Genomic DNA, 20,603 nt, shown 5'->3' with positions numbered 1-20,603 from the left:
CCAGGAAACTGTGCTAGGGTTATGGAAAGCGTAAATACTTTTTTTTTTTTTTTTGTCCATATGTGCCTTATCTGGCAGCTGCCGTCTTTTTCATAAATTATAGGGTTTTAATACATTGTGAGACGCAGTATTTTGAAGTATTTTCCAATATGTTTGTATTTTTTATTGTTTTATTCAGTTTCTTTTTTTCCCCATTGGTGGTATTTGTTAGGATTTCAATTATTTTCTGGAATGTTTTTGCATTTTCTAATCCCTCAATTAATTTTCAATTATTTTTCATTTTAAAATGTTTTGTATTTTTTGTTTTAGGTATAACTTTGTAATTGTTCATTTCAAAATTGAAATGTTCTTGTATTTTTGTTGTTTGTCTTTTGCTAAAACGTTTATTATTTTCTGTAATATATCTGTTTTGTTATATTTCTATGCATTTTCAGATGCAAATGTTAAATTTAAATATTTATATTCTTATCTACAATCTTTGTATTTTACATCTATTTTTTTAATGTTTTGAATATTTTTATTTTCAAATGATTTTTCTTTTTTGTATTACCTCCTTGTTACACTTTCAGTTCATTATTTTTTTAATAATAATTTGTTTCTGCATTATTTAACAGCTATAACGTTTTATTTTTGTATTTTCAAAATGTTTGGTTTGTCAGCGATTTTTAAAAAATATTTTTTGAATTATTTCTATTTAAAATTTTGAACCTTAGGCTGTCCGTGTTTTTTTTTTTTTTTTTTTTGGGGGGGGAGGGGGTTAAACATACAGTACGCCACTTCCATCAGTGAATCAAAAGGGCTATAATATTAAAAACCAGGACCACACTACTCACTGTAAATATAATATATTTTCATATTATTTCATCTGGAGCACAATCAGCAGTTTATGTCTTTAAAAAGAAGTGGAAACACCCTCTTTTCTCCAAGGTGAAAGCCGTGCGAGGCAGATGTGCGACGTAACAGGTGAAACCCTCCCAACGGCCGCCATCAAATCGCTTCATTGACCAAACGAAGACAAATGACTTACAGCTGTTCTACGAGCAGCAATCACATTCATATGGGGGGGGGGGGGGGGGCAATGATGCATTTCGCTTGTTAGCCCCCCCACCACCACCACACTCGCAACAAGCAAGCAAACAAACCAACAAACTGCATTAAAGATGAGATCACGCCGTGATCGCTGTAGTTAACTGCTTGAGTGCATACATTTAAAGCACCCATGCGCAGCCATGGATTTATTATGGAGCTCGGATGTTGTGTTGCCTCATACGGAGAGATGGAGTCAAAATAAATAAATACCACTGGGTTGCATAAAAAGTATTTGCAAAATAACCCGAAAATAGAGGAAAACAAACTTTTATCTTGTCCATCTATCCATTTGCTATACCACTTATCCTGATTATATGTATTTACAGTTTATAACATAGTACATTAACGCCCAAGTGTCATTCCTATAAACATTCTAAAATAGATAGAAATGAAAAATACATACCACTCACTTCAATGTCTATACAAAAAAATAAATACGAGCATCATTCATGCGCAAAGTTGCGGAAGTGTCATTCGACATCCAAGTGGTCGCCATATTGGCTGCATCTTCTGTCCGTGACGTCACACTGCGACATTCGCCATTGAAAACACACTGTGGATACCGTTATGGGACACGCCCCTTCAAACACGGAAGCCATTTTCGAAGAAGAGAACATCTTATAACCGAGTGAAGTGACTGAGGGAATATTACCCTATTGCTTCGAGCCATATTTAAAATGATATGCGGATCACTTCTAACAACAGACTCCCCTCCTCATCCGCAAGGCTCGGCTTCAGCGGCGGCTCGCCCGCCCACCTACTATGGGATATGGAAGATCGGCTGAAGCTGTGATCGCCGGACACGGCGCCGATTGGCACAGACACATTTAGTACCTCTGACTTACAGACACGAATCTTTTATCACGTACTGAAAGGATTACCCCCCCCCCCCCCGAACTATTGATTTTTTTTTTTAGTCGCTCTATAGACACCTACTGTCATTTGGAACCCACGAAGCTCTCGTCCTTTGCACCCGTGCAATCCATTTTTCACGACGAAATGGGTCTCTTGAAGGGTAAATCCATCAAGCCATATCCAGCAATGCAACGAGCCGGCATTTAGGCTAACACAAAGGAACAACGAGCTAACTTCCCACAGGTTAAACTAATAGAAACAAACGAGTCTGCTTCAGTGGGCGTCTGCTACCAACGTCACTTCCTGCTTCTTCTCGAAAACAAATCCCTCGAGAGGATTTTCATGGCGGGGATGACAAAAAGCCATATGTCAAAATCACGTTTTGTGGTGAAAATACGATGGGTCCATACCGGCTGCCGTTTTTTCATGTATAACATACTAAAAATCATGACAGTGGCACTTTAAGAAAAACATTGGGGGAAAACATGTAAAATACCACCCTAAAATGATGCACAACAAATTTGAGGAAAAAATATATTTAAAAAGTGAAAAATATCCATTTTTTTTTCACAAAATCCATCCATCCATTTTTTGAGCCACTTATCCTCACAAGGGTCGCATGACTGCTGGATCCTACCCAAGCTATCTTCGGGCACGTGGTTGCCAGACAATCGCAGGGCGCATGAAAACAACAACAATTGTCGGGGCAATTTAGAGTTTCCAACGAATGCATGTTTTTGGGATGTGTGTGGGGGGGGGGGGGGGGGGAAGAGACCCACGCAGGGACGGGAAGAACTTGCAAAGGCGGGGCCGGGATTTGAATCCCGGTCCTCAGTTCAAAAACAATTCATGACAAAACAAAAAGACCTAACTGTGGAAAACAACGAGTGACTCATAAATCAAGATACATCGGTAATCGCAACAAGGCCTGCGCGCACGATAGACGATAGTACGTAAATCAATATCTATCATTTCCTAGAGGGAAGAACCTGTTTTGAAAGACAAGCTTTTAAGTAATTGTTTGAAATTAACATTTTACTTCATCCAGTTTACTGCTGCAGTCATTAATGTGGCAAAGAAAGTCATCAAATTGTGCTTCACCCCCCACACGCACACACACACACACACCACACACACTCTGTGGCTGTTACACTCGCAGTCGATTAACACAAGACGCCTCAAACGGCAGCAGGAACAAAAGAGACTTCAAAACGGTACGAGCTCACATGCCCAAATGAATACAGTATTTGCAAGTGTTGCTATGTGCGGCGGCGTCGCTATTGAAGCGTCAATAAGGCTTCATCGCAAATCGGCGCAAAGCTTCATCAAATCAAATCTCCCAGCAACAGCGTCTGATCCCCAACATGAGGGCGCATTAATGCCTTCTATTGACACCAAACGCAAACGGGACAATCTGCATGCAAATGATGGACAAGTCCGGCCGGGTCACGCCCGGTCCATTCACGTGAAGTCGGGGGGAGTTTGGTGATGACAATCAAGGTCAGGGTGCCTTTTAGAAAGGAGGGGGGGGGGGTTCCCCTCATCAGAAAAGAGTAAGACATTGGAGAAGAAAATCCAGAAACACTAGGAAAATTTACATCAGGAAAGAATGGAAAATATATTGGAATATGAGACTCAAAAATGCATAAACATTGAAAATATTGAGAATTATTTGGACAAAAAAATTAATTAAAAAATATGTACAGTATATTTGACCAAAAAAAGAATACATATCAGAAACAAATTTAAATGTGAAATATGCAAGTATTACAGAAATGAACCAAATATTAATAATGGGGAAAATGTGGAAAACATTGGGAAATATTAGCAAAATACTAAAATGGAAAAAAAAACATTGAAAATGTGACAAAAATATAGTTGAAAAAAATATTGGGAAATAAATATTACACAGAAAAAGAAAAGTACAGCACTCAAAAAATTAAAATATATATTTTTCAATATTTTCTGTTACAGATGTACGTGGAGAAATATGCATATATTACAGAATAAATTACATGAAGAAAAAATGTACATCAAAAACAGAAAATATTAGAGGGGATATTTATACATATATATGCAAATATATACGTTTAACTGTGTAATATCGCTCAAGGCTACCAATAGACAGACAGACAGACAGACAGACAGACAGACAGACAGACAGACAGACAGACAGACAGACAGACAGACAGACAGACAGACAGACAGATAGATAGATAGATAGATAGATAGATAGATAGATAGATAGATAGATAGATAGATAGATAGATAGATAGATAGATAGATAGATGGATAGATAATCTTCTCCTTCAAGGGTGCTCCATCTATGAGACTGAAACAACTGCTTCATAGCTGGATTGTGCACTGACTGCAATTTCTGTGGTAGTAAATCAAATTGTGATTATAGTTACAGAGAGCGGAGTCTCCAGTTACCGGGAGGCGCTATCGTCGCTCCTAGCAGAACATTTAGCAGGTGAGGAGACGGACCTTGACTGGTCCACGCGGAATTACATTCCGAACATGTCTCCCGGGGACAGAGATGTTTATGGACCCTTCATCAGCATAATTAGCATCGCACCAAAAACAGAACTGCAATGAGGAGTCACTGCCCATTTCAAAACAAAAACAAAACAGCTGTAATTGTGTCCATATGTGTGCGGAAACCACATTTGGATCAAATCGTGGAATTACTGTATGAGGTTTTATGTCAGAATCTTCTCTCACGAATATGAATTCTTCTTGCTTCCTGATTTGTTTGCTGCGGTGCGACCACCCTCAAAGATCAACATCGCACTTTTAAAACAATTTCTATATCGTTTTTAATGCACATTATGCGTTGAATTATACCATTGACGACTGGGCATATTATCGGCACCGATGTTTGACACGTTGACGTGTATCGGCATCAGCGTTTTTGATCGATAATACATTTTCAAAGGTCAAGTGTCATCCCTATAAACATTCTAAAATAGATATTGAAATGAAAAATACATAACATTATTCACTTCAATGTCTATGCAAAAAAATGAATACGAGTGGAGAGAGCGTCATCCATGCGCAAAGTTGCGGAAGTGTCATTCGACATCCGAGTGGTCACCATATTGGCTGCATCTACTGCCCGTGACGTCACCTCGGACATTCGGCATTGAAAACACGCTGTGACACATACTATGGGAGACAAACACGCCCCTTCAGACACGGAAGCTCTTTTCGGAGAAGAGAACATCTCACAACCAAGTGAAGTGACCGGGGCAATACCAACCTATCATTTCGAGCCATATTCAGATGATATGCGGATCATGGCCAACCCGCATGCAGCCAAAACCGCCTCCCAGCTCGGTGATAAAAACAAGGACGCCTGCGTGCGACAACGACGCTGCGGTCAATCCGCCTCCCTGTCGGAGATGAACCACTGCACCCCGGCACCGCATCCACCGATCACGGCTCTGGCCGGGGTGGCACAGACACATTTAGCACCCCTGCCTTACAGATGACATCCCCCCTGCAACTATTATTTTTTTTTTTAGTAGCTGTATACACACCTACCTGTCATTTGGAACCCACGAAGCTCTCGTCCTTTGCACCCGTGCAATCCATTTTTCGCAACGAACCGGGTCTTTTGTAAAAGTATGAAGAGCGAATCAATCCTCCCGAGTGTTCGTGCAATATCCAGCAATGCAACGAGCCGGCATTTTGGCAAACACGAAGGAACAACGAACTACATTCCAGCAGGTAAAACTAGTACACACATACGAGACCGCTTGGGCGCGCTACTGCCCTGTACCTCACTTCCTACTTCTTCTTGAAAGCAAATCCCTCGAGAGGATTTTCATGGCGGGAGTTACAAAAAGCCATATATGTCAAAATCATGTTTTGTGGTGGAAAAATGGCTGGGTCCGTTTCTTTCATTAATAACATACTAAAAATCATGCATTTCATGTCAGTGGCCCTTTAAGCATGCTGAAGCCCCGAATCCAAAGCACCATTTCCACTCTAACTTAGACAAGAAAAATAAAACCACCTTCACGCAGACGTTTTCAAGTCAAAATGTATGAAAACGAACACCGGAGTGAGCGTTTGCGCTCGGCGACATCAAACAACAGACGGCATCGCCGTGGCAACACACATTCTATCAAACGTCTACGTGAGGACCGAGCGAGCGAGGCCGAACCTCGCTGTGGGACAGAGGCGACCGAAATAGACGTCCCCTAGATTCTTCCTGGTGATAAGGTGGATATCAGTGCAGCCGGCTGGTGTCCTTGCCTCCCAGAGGAAACATTCCTGCAATTATGAGGGAGTGAATCGGAGGGAAGTCACACGGGCTTTTTTTTTTTCCTCCCTTCTTCTTCTTCTTCTTCAGTCTCCTTTTAGCGTGACGCTTATTACGCTCCTCTTGGGATGCTCAGGTTGTACACTACAAAGTATTCTGCTTCACATCAAGGGAATAGGGATTTCATCGATTGCTAGTCTGGGAAAATCACATTTTTTTCCATTCATTCCAGAAGGCGGAAAAGCGAGAGAAGGCCATTTGCAAAAATGTCTCCACTATGTGGAGCACAACTTTTTATTTATTTATTTTAAATCAAGGGTAGAATTTAGCATTTAGGACCCTCTGTTGTTTGATAAATTATTTTACTGCAATATTTGTGATTTATATGATGGGCTTCCTGAGAGGAATGAACTTTTTACACACGTGGGGACGTTTGGGGGTCGGGACCGCATCGCACCGGAGACGGCAGCCCGGTTCAACCGTGGGTTTGGCGAGGTTCCGTCTATTTTAAAAAGGTGAAACTTTTGCGGGCGCGTCGCAATGCCAACCTGCGGGCTACAGAGGTGACAGCAGTGTTTCTCGCACCCAGCGGGTGACAGAATAAGTGACGGAAATATGATCCACAAAATCTGATGCACCATCGAGAGGAGGGTTGTGAACAAAACAAATATATGGATATAAAATGAGGTCTGACAATCTGGCAAAATTAAGATTGATTTTGCCTCGTTAGTCTTCAGCCTTTCTTTCAGTGACTGTCACGCACTCACACAACGATAAGGCGCTCAAAAGATGCCATGCTAACCTGAACCCCAAGTCCACCCATTGGCTTCCAAGTCAGAAGCCCCCCACCCCCCATTCTTCGCATGACATGCGCACACTCGTGGCTGACAACGAGGTACTCTAAAGTGCCGATCGAGCTGTCTGAAGAGGAGCTAGCTAGTTTCACTGCATGTCCCAATTGAGCTGAAGAACTGCTGATCATAAATGCGCTGAAGATTAGTGGGGCAGGGATCATGTGGTGCTATTATAACCCCGCCCCAAATGAAAATCAATGCGATATCGCCACATTTTAGTACTCAGTCTTATATGCATTTGGAGCAATTATCCCAAACCGTGTATAGTGTATCTGCTGCATTAAATAGAGAGTTCACTGAATATCATCCATCCATTTTCTTCACCGCTTATCCTCACGAGGGTTGCGGGGAGTGCTGGAGCCTATCCCAGCTGTCAAGGGCAGGAGGCTGGGTACATCCTGAACTGGTCGCCAGCCAATCGCAGGGCACATGGAGAGAAACAGCCCCACTCACAATCAGACTTATTTATTTAGAGGGGCAATTTAGAGTGTCCAATTAATGTTGCATGTTTTGGGGATGGGGGAGGAAATGCCTGAAGAAAACCCACATAGGCACGGGGAGAACAAGTAAACTCCACACAGGCGGTGCCGGGATCGAACCCGGGTCCCAGAACAGTGAGGCCAATGCTTTACCAGCCGACCCACCGTCCCACCCTCACGAAATCTCATTTTGTAGTCAATATGTCATTTCCTGACCAATCAAGTGGAACAGGATCATCATCCTCAGCACACCTGATGATCTTTCATCGCTATATGAAACTATAATGAACCAAATCAAAATATGAAAGGAAGGTATTTTGGAAGAGGAGCTGGACTGGATGTCATTTCTACACCTCTAATTTGTTCCATGAACAGTATTGTCACATTTTTTTTTTTTGGGGGGGGGGCACAGCGACGGCGGCAAACAGCAAGCGCTAAATGAAAAACACATTTGTGACTGCAAGGCCTCCAGCAGATCAAGCTGCTCATTCCTGTGGTGGAAATATTAGCAGTTAAATGGAAAAACAAATTCATCTGCTGCCAACTTCAGATGCATCTTTCTTTTTTTTTTTTTTTCCCTTCCCAGGAACTGATTTAGAGGGTTAAGAGAAAATGCTAATGTCATCCTGATATGCGAGCAGGTCAGCGACAGTTTCAAAGGAAAGATTTAGAGCAACTAAAATGTTCCAGGGATGAATTAATACCCTGCCAAAAACCTTCTATTTTGCTCTGGGGGGCCCATTGCTTTATTTTTATTTTAAATTTTCCCTTTGCTCTGATGGAGCGCGCCCAACTACGTGGAGAGAAAGTTTTAGAAACACACATTGTAACCCAACTTTAGCCATGCGTGACCCAGACTTGACTGAACAGAAAGTGGGACGCGATGGAGGCCTTCACTCAGTCTGTGCTCAGAGCTCAAACTAATGTCAAGCAGATCCTAAAACAGAACTTGACCACACTGCTGCCTAATTGCATTTAGCAATTAACCAAAATTAACATTTGCACATCTTCTTAAGCTCTTTTTAAAACGCGGGGTTTTCAAGGGGCCTGTGATCCGCACGTGACCGCAGTCGGCCTCGTCGTCGTCATTATCGCGCCGAGAAAGGTCCAAGAGTCCCCGCGACGCCCCCGAGGACCGAAACATGCGCAAATGAAAGGCAACCAGACATGAAATGCAGAAGAAAGGAACGGAGTGACGCTGTGAGCCACTTTCTCCGCGCTGTGATAGCAACTTGGTAGAATAAAAACGGCGGGCAACTAAAGGAATGTTAATGATGGCCCGCACTAGCTGCTGATTTCTGCTAAGACGGAAGGACGACAACTGAAGGTCCTGAAAGGGCGAAAAAGAAAAACAGAGGCCCTCTGTTGAATGTCTCAGAATGTTGCACGAAAACTTTGATACATCAGAGAAACTATTTACGTGCTCTTGGTTTAGGTCAGCAAGTGAACGGTGACAAAACATTTTCTTGTCTGATGCGGTTTTGTTGAACATTTTGAATGAGGGATGGTTACAAAATGTTCTCATTTGACACCTGTGATAACACGCAGTTGCAACATTTGTTTTCGGTTCAAACATCTGTGATGACTGTCATATTCGCTTCCTTATGTCACAGCATTCTCTGTACAAACACGCTAGACTTGATTCACATTCCGGCCTCAGTTTACTTAGACGTTGTATTGTTAATCGCGCTGACAAACACCGTAAACCAAAGCAGCACAGAGAGGCGACTAATCCCAATGTCAGACTATGTCACAAAATCCATACGCCTCCTATGTGGATACAACACTTTACAGCTAAAAATGGCTTCACAGATGTAGCTGGCAGGAGATGAAGAAAGAAATCAATATAGAAATTATATATATATATATATATATATATATATATATATTCATCCATCTTGTGAGCTGTTTATTCTCACTAGGGGTGCAGGAGTGCTGGAGCTGATCCTAACTATCAACAAGCGGGAGGCAGGGTACACCCTGAACTGGTCGCCAGCCAATCGCAGGGCAAGTAGCGACAGACAACAGTCGCACTCACAATCTCACCGAGGGACGATTTAGGGTCCCCAATCAATGTTGCATGTTTTTGGGAGGTGGGAGGAAACCGGAGTTCCCGGAGAAAACCCACACAGACACGCGGAGAACACGTAAGCTCCACACAGGTGGGGCCGGGATTTGAACCCCGGTCCTCAGAACTGTGAAGTCAAAGTTCTAACCACTTGAACCCCCTGATAGATAGATAGATAGATAGATAGATAGATAGATAGATAGATAGATAGATAGATAGATAGATAGATAGATAGATAGATAGATAGATAGATAGATAGATAGATAGATAGATAGATAGATAGATAGATAGATAGATAGATAGATAGATAGATAGATAGATAGATAGATAGATAGATAGATAGATAGATAGATAGATAATGTATCTCGTCATTGTGCATTAGGCCTACACAAGGCTTTCTTCCTGCAGTGTGTCAACTCACACGGAGTTTTACTGCCATCTAGCAGCCAAAATACAATAAAACGTGGTGCTTCTTTAATTTTTTAGGTTTTTCATATTTGTGGGTTTGTTTTTTTTTTTTTTTGTATTTGTAAATAAGTGACAGATAATTGACTAAAAAGTACTATTAAATAATTCAAGTTGAAAAAAAAGTGGCCAGTGGGCAATTTGTTTATAAAACTTCCCCAAGGGCCTATAGTATGTTCATGAAAATGGATGATGTATCAACTATAATTATTAGTCTTTTTAATTTTGAAATACTTTAACTTGAGCTTCTCCATGGACCCATAGAATAGTCATAAAAATATTTGTTGTATATGCATTAGCTAAATTAATTACTATTATCATCATCATCATTACAGTAGTACTAGGATTTGTATTTCTGGGTCAAATGTTTTGGGTAATTTTTTTTTATCCAGTTCATCAAGGCCTTCTGGTAGTGTGTTTATTACTATTATTATGATTATCAAATGAGAAATATTCTAAAAAATATTTTGAACTATTAATTTATTTTATACTCCACCAGAGCTTTTCAACGTTTCCCAGGGGCTCACACTAAATTTATGAAAATATTTGATGCATCAATCAAAATCCAAACTACTTTTTTAATTCATATGTACTATTAATCTGATCTATACCATTTTATGATACATTGTTTACATGTGTTTAGGCCCTTTTGTAACATTTGATATAAATTTGTATCACTTAAATGTGATTAGAAATAGCATTTTCTAAAATGAAAGTATTGAATTAATTTTTGTAATGTGCTTCGCAAGTAAAGTAATATTTGTATATAATTGGCATTTTCATTTCACCACAACGCATGAGCACTATCACGATATTTTAATGTGTTTAAATGCTTTTTTGCCATGTTTGAAAGCCATGAAAATAACAAATATTTTTTAAAAATTAAAAAAAAAAAAAACACGAGATCATGGTCATCATCTTTTTGCTTTGTGCTGCAGTTCCAGAAAGTCAAGAGCAGGGGGCGTCATTAATTAGGGTCTCAACCCAATGTGCTACATCAACTTCCACTTTTTCTTTTTCACGTATGAAGCTCGGGGAAAATGTAAATTAACTGTCAAAAGATCATTTTATGTGCATTGAAACGTTATGAAACTATTTAACAAAGCTCGGGACTCTTATATGTACTCATGACACCCAAATGCTAAACAAGACCTTGCTATTGATTTACTTTATTACTCATTTTTGTTCATTTACAATCAGTTGTGGATTCTGAATCCACCAAATCAACCCTGAAATATATCTTTACACATACTGTAAACGCACTTATTATATTACATAACCAGTGTGACATTGAATGAACTTCACAGTCACATTGTATCTTTTAATGGAAAACAGAAAAAAAATATTGCATAAATTTGGATTTTTTGACGTACATTGCTCATGATAGTTTGTCACTTATGAGCGATATAAAGTCCCGTTTTTTTTTTTTTACAGCAATAAAGACCAGCTTTATTTCATCTTGTTCAACATCTAAGATAGATTAGAAAAAAATTGAACTTGCTTGAACACAATTCTAATTACAACAAATTGAACATCACTATTTCAAACAAAATTGTTCCACATCACAGCTGCATGAAAATGATGAACGCATTTATGATATTGTGATCTGTGTGCGATGTTCATATCTGAATTAGGAAACTCTTCAGTTCAAGTTATACTTTGAGCTTTCCAGGATAAACAAACTAATATTTCCAAAAATAGTGTTAAGCATGTGGCCATTTAAAAGCACGGTCAGGACTAACGGAGGGTTGGAGTTTTGCCAGGACCAGGACCAGGACCAGCTAAAAACAAAACTGATGACTTTGTGAGTTGACGGGTACCAGGAGATTAGAAACTTAAAGAAAGTCAGGCAGGGCAGTGTACCTGCTAGCCGCTAACAGAATGTGCCAAATTGAAATGAACTGTCATATCATTTATTTGGCCGATACTCTAATTTGTATTATCATGTAAATGTCGTCCGGTAATGTCAGCAAAGTTTCCAGACAACTCTGAAATGAAATGTTAAATCACATCCTAAGAGGTGTCCTGGCTGGTCCAAGAACATACCGGATTTGGCTTTGACAAGCGGCGTCCTGGCTGATCCAAGTATGTGATCTACCATGACAACTATTATGCAAATGAATGTAGCGTCAACATGAGGTTGAAGCTTTTATTTAACAGAATGCCGTCTTATTTCAAAGGACCCGCTGGCCATCTGTAGAGATCTTCCTAAGAAGGCTCTAAAGAGTCTCTATAGGGTTGCGATCGGGGGATGAGAAACCACAGCTTCTTTTATATCAGTGATCTCCACTGACGGGATAAACAACCTGTGCAAACACGTCCCCAGAAAAACTAAAGCTAAAAAATGTTCACCTGCAGTAAATCCTCTATGCACCATTTGGAACCGTGTAGTTCGTGTTAGTCTTATTATGACAGCAGCGGGTCTTCGCTTTAAGACGGTCCCCACAAGACATTTTGAGCTTATGAATGGCACCCAAAGAGGAGTGTATGAATACGTGGTAATTAACATTTTTCTTTGTACAGTGTTGTTTTATATTTATGGCATAAGAGTGATGTCTTTTTTTTTTTATAATGTATTGGACTGTTTGAGCAAAGGTTCGCGATAGACTACGACAAGTTGGGACAAAAATTTGAATTAACTCACCGCCACAGAAACGGCGAGCCATCACGGGTCTGCCGCAAACATTTAAAAAAAAATGGAAGACATGAAGTTACACTCAGCTACTGTTGTACTTGGGTTTTTTTTTCCCCACACTTGATTTCTGATAAAATATTCATGGCCTAAAATTGTTGATCGTATAGATAATGACTGCAATTATGATAATGCTTGAATATTAGAGTTAGGAAAGGTTAGCAATGGAGAACAGGACGTTCTGAGAAATTTATGTTACATTGCTGGCGCAGGAACGGAGCTGCATGAAAAAAAACAATGACCCCATGTAAAACAATAATGTGTTTTCTCATAAAGATGAGTAATGAGTTCTATTGAAGTCTCCGCTTAAGTCATAGTTGACCTGAGGTACTGAGCAGTCAGCGAAAAAGTTGGAGAACGCTAACGAGCACAGTGCATTATCCTCAACACCCACGGGGGCCGCAGTCTCTGGGTGGCAGTAGAGTGGAGGCTGGCCAGGAGTCGGGAGCTTCCTGGCGACCGGCGGCGAGGAGGTAGTCCACGACTCTGGGTACAAGAGACCCCCGACGAAATGCTGACTATCATAGGATGTGGCGGCAATGGAAGAGTCTGGCCCAGGTGCATTTTGGTAAAGTTCCTGCTCGGCCACCACACTGATGTAGTCGGGTCCCAGCAGGTCAAAGAAGTCCGTTGTCTCAGGGTTGGCTCGATCCAGGTCCCGTAATGACATTCCAGCCCCAGGGTTGACTTTGGAGCAGTTGGCCGGCTCGGTGAAGAAGGAGGGCGGCAGGTTGCGGTGGCGCAGGGGCGGTTTCCTGGCTCTCTCACCGCGGACTTCCTTGGCTGGGCTGAAAAGCGCGGCCAGGCTGCGGTTCTGCAGGCTGGCCTGGACGCCGTCACGCTTGGGGACGGTCTTACCCGACGACGGGGAGGAACCGGGCGCCTTCCCCGCTGTGTCACTGACGTTGACGATCCCGGTGCATCTCTTGATCTGCTTCTGCAGATACTTACGGTGGTTGACTTTCCTCTTAGACTTGACCGGCTTATCCAGGGCCAGCTTGATGTTGCTGGAGGCAGAGTCCATAAAGCTCAGAAGCTCCCGGGTGGTCTCCTTGTAGTCTTCCTCCTTCTCCGGTTCACCCAGGAGACCCACATCCATCGCCGACCCCGGGAAGCAGAAATTCATAAACTGGGGGTTCATAATGGCGGCCATTCTCAATCGCCGCAATCCAGACAAGATTCTCACATCTTATTCTTCGCCGTCCTGATGCTGCTCGAAGTTCCGGCGCCCAAGTGAGGAGCTCGCAAGTGGAGTGAGGGAATCTTTCAGGGGGCCGGACCCAGTGATGTCAGAGGGCGAGGGGGGGGGGGTTTCCCCCGCTTCAAAGAGTGCAGGACTTAACTCTTTGCTTGTCCCTGGGCCACCTGCATCCCCAGAGGGATTTTGTTTGAGATTCCACGCTGAGTGAAGGACAATAAGATCGCTGGGGAACACTCCCCTGTCTTTTAAGTTTGTGTACGCTCACACCTAGTCAAACTTCCAGGGAAGATTATGTTTGGAAAAAAGACTACAAACCAGAACTTGAGCCTGCCCTTCAACCATATTAAACCAATGAGAACTCTAAGTAAGAAAAATAAAGACAATTTTCCACACGCTCATGATTAATCAACTGGACGACTTGTATATTTGCCTTTTTGGCTAAAAACCAGAAAATCATCTTGATCCAGCCAATAAAACAGTCTGTTATTCTTCAACACATGAATACACTATATCCAAAAATCAGACACACGTCTTCATTTCACATTTAGACAATGAACCACAACTTGAGACTGCTTTTCATTCCAGTCCTCCTCGCAAGAATCCCATGCCTATGCCTAAACAAAATATATCCTCTCTGTAATCCAGCGAAACGCCTGTGTAGCCGAGGAACAAGAACGCTGACGGCAATCTTCGTCCCAAATCAAAACATGAGTATATACTTCCTTCCAATTTGAACACAAAGCCTCGGGGGGGGGGGGGAGAATGGAGAAAAACACTTCCAAGGGCAAGCAAGCCATGGATTTTGGGGAGGGGGAATAAATACAATCTATCCTAGACATTATCAGGTCAACTTCCGTATTTCCTTTGATGATAAAGAACATGAAATCGTTCTTTATCAAAGATCTCGCCCAAAAGGAACCCAATCAAAACTACGTGACTCAGTCTGAAAAAAAAAAAAAATCCGTCCTCTTCATAATCAGGCCAATGTCCCCCGCTAAGAGCACCATGAAGAATTTGAGCGTCTCTCGGTCCGGCCAAAACTGTAACGAGCGAGGCCTCTCGTTGTGGGAAAATGTGGGCGTCCAAACAGATGCGGCGACTTGGCCGCAAACATTTTGGGTCCCAAGTGGCTGTTTGTGTCTTAATCTGCCAGTGACATAAAGTTGATTTCTGGTGCATTCCCAGGCCAGTGGGAATTTCTGCCCCGGCCTGACAACTATTATGGGGCTGCCTTTGACATAAAGCCCTACAGGGTCTAAATAGCCCCCATTCTTCGGCGGGCCCAGTGAAAGGGAGCATTGTGCCAGAGATTCATTAAATTGCACCTCACAGCCCCTCGCTAAAATGCCGCTCCAATAATGGAACAGTCCATTTAACTGGAAAAGCTGCCGGAGTTGTTCAAAAAAAAAAAAAAAAAAACATTCTAGAAAAAAAAGTAGAGGCTGACTTCGACAGGAATCTTGCGTATGAAAACCTGGCAGTGGCGTCTTTACAGGAAGTTGCCTTGCCACCCATTGAAGAGCGACAGCCATGTTGCTTGCCAGCGGCTGATTTCCCCCCCCCCCCTTTTTCTTCTTTAAGTTCGCTTTGAAGATGCACTTTAACTATTTTGTGCCAGTCACTCGTTGAATAATTCATCCGGCTCCTCTTGGAAACGGTGCATCTTGAGGTGAGCTGTTTTGCAGTTGGAAGGATGGAGAGAGGCTGTTAAAACTTCTCTCTCGTGCCAATTGCAGAAAAGTGGGGGAAAGGGAGGCCCTGAAAGTGACAGTGCCGATCTAATTTGAGCTAGGGCTGGGCAATATGTTTTTTTTCTTTCTTTAGGAAAATCAGATTTTCAATTTAATAGATTTTTTTTTCCCAGCCAAATTTTTATTCTGACGATTCACTCCTGCAGAAAGACAGTGAACCCCCATCTATGACCAAGACCTGCTCTCTGTCACAAAAAAAAAAAAAAAATCTGTAATTTATAGTAAGTTTCTTTCGGTTTGTCCCGTTAGGGGTCGCCACATCGTAACATCTCAGATGATCGCTCATATTTGTTTGGCACAGTTTTTACGCCGGACATCTACCTAAAAACTTTGCAATTCCCTATTAAGACCACAAGATGGTGACAAATAACTTTTTTCCTATTAGACAAGGCTATGGCCTGACGAAATGAAACTCCTCTACCCAGTTCATAGTTGCTTGGTATCAACATGGCACCAGATGGTGCCAATGAAAGGATTTTATATTAGACATGGATTTGACCTGAGCGGAAAAATAGCATTTTTTTCCAAATAAGTTACCAAAAAGAATATGAAAGTAGGCGAATTCCCAAATGTTGAACTGAAAAAAAGTTAACCAGGGTTCACTTAAATTGAAGAAAAAAAAAATCTTTACTGATAATCTGAAAATTAGTGATTCCTCTTGGAAAAATCCTCCTTATATCAAGACAATAAAAAATGATTAACAATTTTTATGAAGGATTTTTTTTACAGGTTGACAGAAACAAATCAGTAGATTTAATGTTTTTCCTAATCAGCATCGCTAATCAACATCTCATTTTCTTGGTTTTGCCAAGATTTGTTGAGAATTCCTGGACTACAAGCCTAGCTATCCCATTGGCCAAGGAGAAATATAAGCATACCGTATGTTAAGGGGGGGGAGACATGTGCTTTTCATTTTTTGTTTATCCACACGACTTTTGAATCAACACTCTGCATTGAATAGAAATTAGATTACAAAATTGCCCAAAATGCAGATGAGTCACAGTCTATGGCAAGCATTATCTATTATTGCCTACTGTGACACACAAAAGTGACACACAGTCACTTCACACTAATTGAAACCACAACCAACCTCCCAACCAAAAGTACCCTCATTCCCCCATTTTTTTTTTTTTTTTCTGTAGATGGGGCTTTGGTGGTCTGCTACGGTGGGTCATCGACACTGACGAAGCATGACCCAGACATCCCGGAAACAAGCTACCATTGTTGCATCAAGGCTGAAAGGGCACAAGGTTGGTTGGGGGAGTGGAGGGGTGAACACAGGGGAGGAAAAAAAAAAAAATCTGTTGGAAGTTAAAACTAATTTATATTTCCACTATTTCTAAGGGGTCAAAATTCATTTTTATTGATTTGAAAGCACATTTTCTCAATTACAACTCAAAATCGTTAGCCTAAGAGCAGAATTGCTTGAGTCATTTGAATTTGTGTTAACAAAACAAGCCCACACCTCCAAAAAAATAGCAATGTGCTTGATTTTTTATTTATCTCAGTGTATATTCTCACCCAACCGAGTCATGATAAGCTTCAAAAGTTGAACTGTGGCAAAATAACATTTTGTAGAGTATGTTGAATTTGTTGTTTTTACTTGCTTCCCAAAAAAGTTCAAATCAGGCAACTACGACAACATAAATGATTCCTTCTTACTTAGCCGACTTCCAAGTTACAACTTGCAGAGTTTGAGAACCACCGCTGTAGCCCTCCACCCACCACATGGCCCCCCAAATCCCGTGGACAAACAGCACACAAAGTTGTTAAAGGCACACATCCATATTGTGGGGATATTGTTCAACATTAGCGCCCCTGCCTGCCATCCAAACACCAGAGAATGCACTTATTCAGCAGCCCACCCACTCCTCCTTCAATGTGACACACCCAAGCTTTAATCTCTTCCTATAGTGTGTGTGTGTGTGGTCCCCCCCCACTAACCGCGACGCACTCCAACGTTTGGCCTCTGATGAATACTAAATAACACCTTTGATTGATGGCCACTGTCAGGCGGCAGCGGAATAAACGACCCCCTCCAAGTCCTGAGAAAACTTTTTAAGGAGCTGCCTTTGGGTGGCGGAGAACCCCGATAAGTCCTCCCCTGCGTCGGGCAGTATATCTCGCCGTCTGAAAAGTCAGCGGAGCTCGTGACAATGCAGCGACAAGTCGATGCGAATAGTAATGCGAATAAGCTAACTTGTTGGTGTTTTTTGGTGCTCGGTTTCACAACCTACTTGGGTGTGCGCTCATCAAATTTTACGCCACTGCAGTAAATGCTACGGCATGGACATGACAAGCTCAAGTGGTAAGCTAATGAACAACTGTTCAAAATCCTAACGGGCTAACTCATCTGTGTTTTGCTATAAAATAAACAGATGAGCCAATTTCATACTCTGAAAGCATGAAGCGTAATCAACTACCCTGCTGTGGTAAAATGTTTTGGATGCTAAATGCTAATAGGCTAGTTCATCATTGTTGTTCTAAAATTAAAAGCATATTCTGAAGCAAATATCAGGCCCCGTAGCTCAGTGGTTAGAGCACTGGTTTGGTAAACCGGAGGTTGTGGGTTCGTATCCCACTGGGGCCTCCACTCCCTGAGAAGGGTTGCGTCAGGAAGGGCATCCGGCGTAAAAATTGTGCCAAACATATATATGCGTTCATCTGAGATGACACGCTGTGGCGACCCCGAAAGGGACAAGCCGAAAGAAACACACACACAATTCTGAAGCAAATATCAACTTTTACACTAGCATGGTAAATGCTAAACCACGATCGTTAATGGTAATTACATGCTAAAGAAACCAGGCTAATGCACGTATATAAAAACTAACTTAAAAGGGGAAATCCAGTGCTTTGCCTCAACAAGGTATCCAATAGATCATACATGTACCCGATCTTGACAATGTGATGTTAAATCCTCTCTCATTTAATAGTGTTTTGAGAAGATTTTTTAAAATCAACAATTACGAATTTTCAGAGGGGGGCTGCCATTTTTGCAAGTCCCATGACCTACATGCGCGGATGCGACGTGTACCGTGCTCGGCTAACGGCCTCCCCGGACGGAGAAGCTTGGCCTGCGGCCCGCCCTTGGCGGCGCCAGTGGTCTTTAGCCTAGCTTCAGCGTCCGGGGCTAACAGCCTCCGCTGCCTGGAAGCTCGGCTTGCGGCCCGCCGCCGGAGCTCGCTCATCAGACTCTGCGTCATTCCCGTCCAAAGAATCATCCGCGGCTGCCGGCCTGGAGCTCCCGGGGGGGCTTTATTTACGCACTTATGTCATGCGTAGGCCTCAGAGAAGTCAGACTTAGCGTCATTCCGCCCAAGGAACCATCCGAATATTCAACATTAACTCCAGCCACAGGTTCAAAACTGCATGGAGGTATTCCTCAGTCTTCCTGATCAACAAATACTGCTTTTTCTTCATCAGATGAGAATAAATACGAGAAATTGGTGCTGGGCATAAATGTCCCTTGTAATCGAGCCTTTGTTGCAGCACAGAACAAGTCACACCTGCGCACGTAGGTCATGTGACTCGCGAAAATGGCAGTGCCCCTGAAAATTCGTAATTGTTGATAAAAAATCTTCTCAAAACACTATTAAATGAGACAGGATTTAACGTCACATTGTCAAACTAGGGTACATATTTACATGACCTATTGGATACATTGTTCATGCAAACCAGTGGATTTCCCCTTTAAGTTGTCCTAAAATGAAAACTGACAAGCAAGTGTGCGATACAGTACAGGTATGCTTTTTTTTCCCCCTTGTGTAAGTGACTTACTTGACCGGGAATACTGAGAATGTGGACACAGGTCTGCCTGGAGTCTTCCTTGGTCTTCCGGATGCCCTCTGCACTTCCAAGAGAACCCTGAGACTATCACAGAGCAGGTGAACTTCTACGGAGACTTGATTACACACAGGTGGATTCTTTTTATCCTTATCAGTCAACATCGGATCATTCAGAGTTCCTCACTGAACTTCTGGAGTGAGTTTGCTTCACTGAAAGTAAAGGTGCCGAATAATATTGCACGCCCCACTTTTCTGGGTTTTTTCATTTGTTAAAAAAAGTATAAAATATACAATTAATTTCATTCCACTTCACGATTGTGTCCCACTTGTTGATTCTTGACCAAAAAAAATAATAATTTTACATCTTTATGTTTCAAGCCTGAAAGGTTGAAAAGTTCAAGAGGGCCAAATACTTTCACAAGGCACTATGTGTGTATATATATATATATATATATATGCAAGAGGATTTTTATGACAGTGAACTCCATACCTGCCTCACTTTTAACCTTCCTTCACCCCCCACGGAGTTGTTTTAATAATATTGCTAGCAGGGGGAACAAACAGCCTGTGAGTGAGTGAATGGTCACTGGGGAAGGGGGTCCCGCTGGAAAGGGTCAGACGGCAATAACCTCCCGCTACTGGCGTTATTGGCCTCCTCCGCCTGCGGACTTTTATTAAATTTTGGTGCCATTGTTCCCGTTGGTTCAGGATGCTTCACACGCAACAAAAGCCTGACCGGGCGTACTATTAAAAAGGACAAAATACACGTCAAAATGCACATCAGAGACGAGAGATCATGGCACACTGGGTATCATTATCAGGCTCACAATTGTGACAAGAGCCTGATTTTAAACATTCAGATTGACCCTACAATATTAAGAAAAAAAAAGTTATTAGACTTAATGTCGCTAGCTGTTCTAGATCGGGTTTGCTACGTGCGGCTTTGAGTCAGGGGCGGGCTTAGATTTAGACAACCACATTTTCTCAAGCCCTGAGATTTTCAAAGACCCCCAAACATTTCATAAGAACTGATTAAAAACGTTTTGCGTGATTTCACGGTATTACTTCAGTCTTAATTCACACACTTAAAA

General features: G+C 41.9%; 2 protein-coding genes across 7 annotated transcripts in view; both read right to left on the bottom strand.

Moving 5' to 3' along the window:
• tenm4 (teneurin transmembrane protein 4) overlaps nucleotides 1–19,607 on the bottom strand; it is a 298,762-nt gene extending 279,155 nt beyond the window's left edge. For all 6 annotated transcript variants that reach the window (XM_061826837.1, XM_061826843.1, XM_061826844.1 and 3 more), the window contains exon 1: nucleotides 19,505–19,607. The gene's annotated coding sequence lies outside the window, so the exon portion shown is untranslated. The remainder of the gene's footprint in view (nucleotides 1–19,504) is intronic.
• On the bottom strand, nucleotides 11,109–14,673 carry LOC133504529 (protein FAM181B). Its single transcript, XM_061826848.1, has one exon. The coding sequence runs from the start codon at nucleotides 13,923–13,925 to the stop codon at nucleotides 13,041–13,043; it is 885 nt and encodes a 294-aa protein (XP_061682832.1). The 5' UTR covers nucleotides 13,926–14,673; the 3' UTR covers nucleotides 11,109–13,040.
• Nucleotides 19,608–20,603: the final 996 nt, after the last annotated feature.

The sequence above is a fragment of the Syngnathoides biaculeatus genome, chromosome 8, assembly GCF_019802595.1.
Source record: "Syngnathoides biaculeatus isolate LvHL_M chromosome 8, ASM1980259v1, whole genome shotgun sequence".
Lineage (NCBI taxonomy): Eukaryota > Metazoa > Chordata > Actinopteri > Syngnathiformes > Syngnathidae > Syngnathoides > Syngnathoides biaculeatus.
The sequence above is the reverse complement of the archived record's forward strand: the minus strand, read 5'-3'. Positions and strand labels throughout refer to the sequence as shown.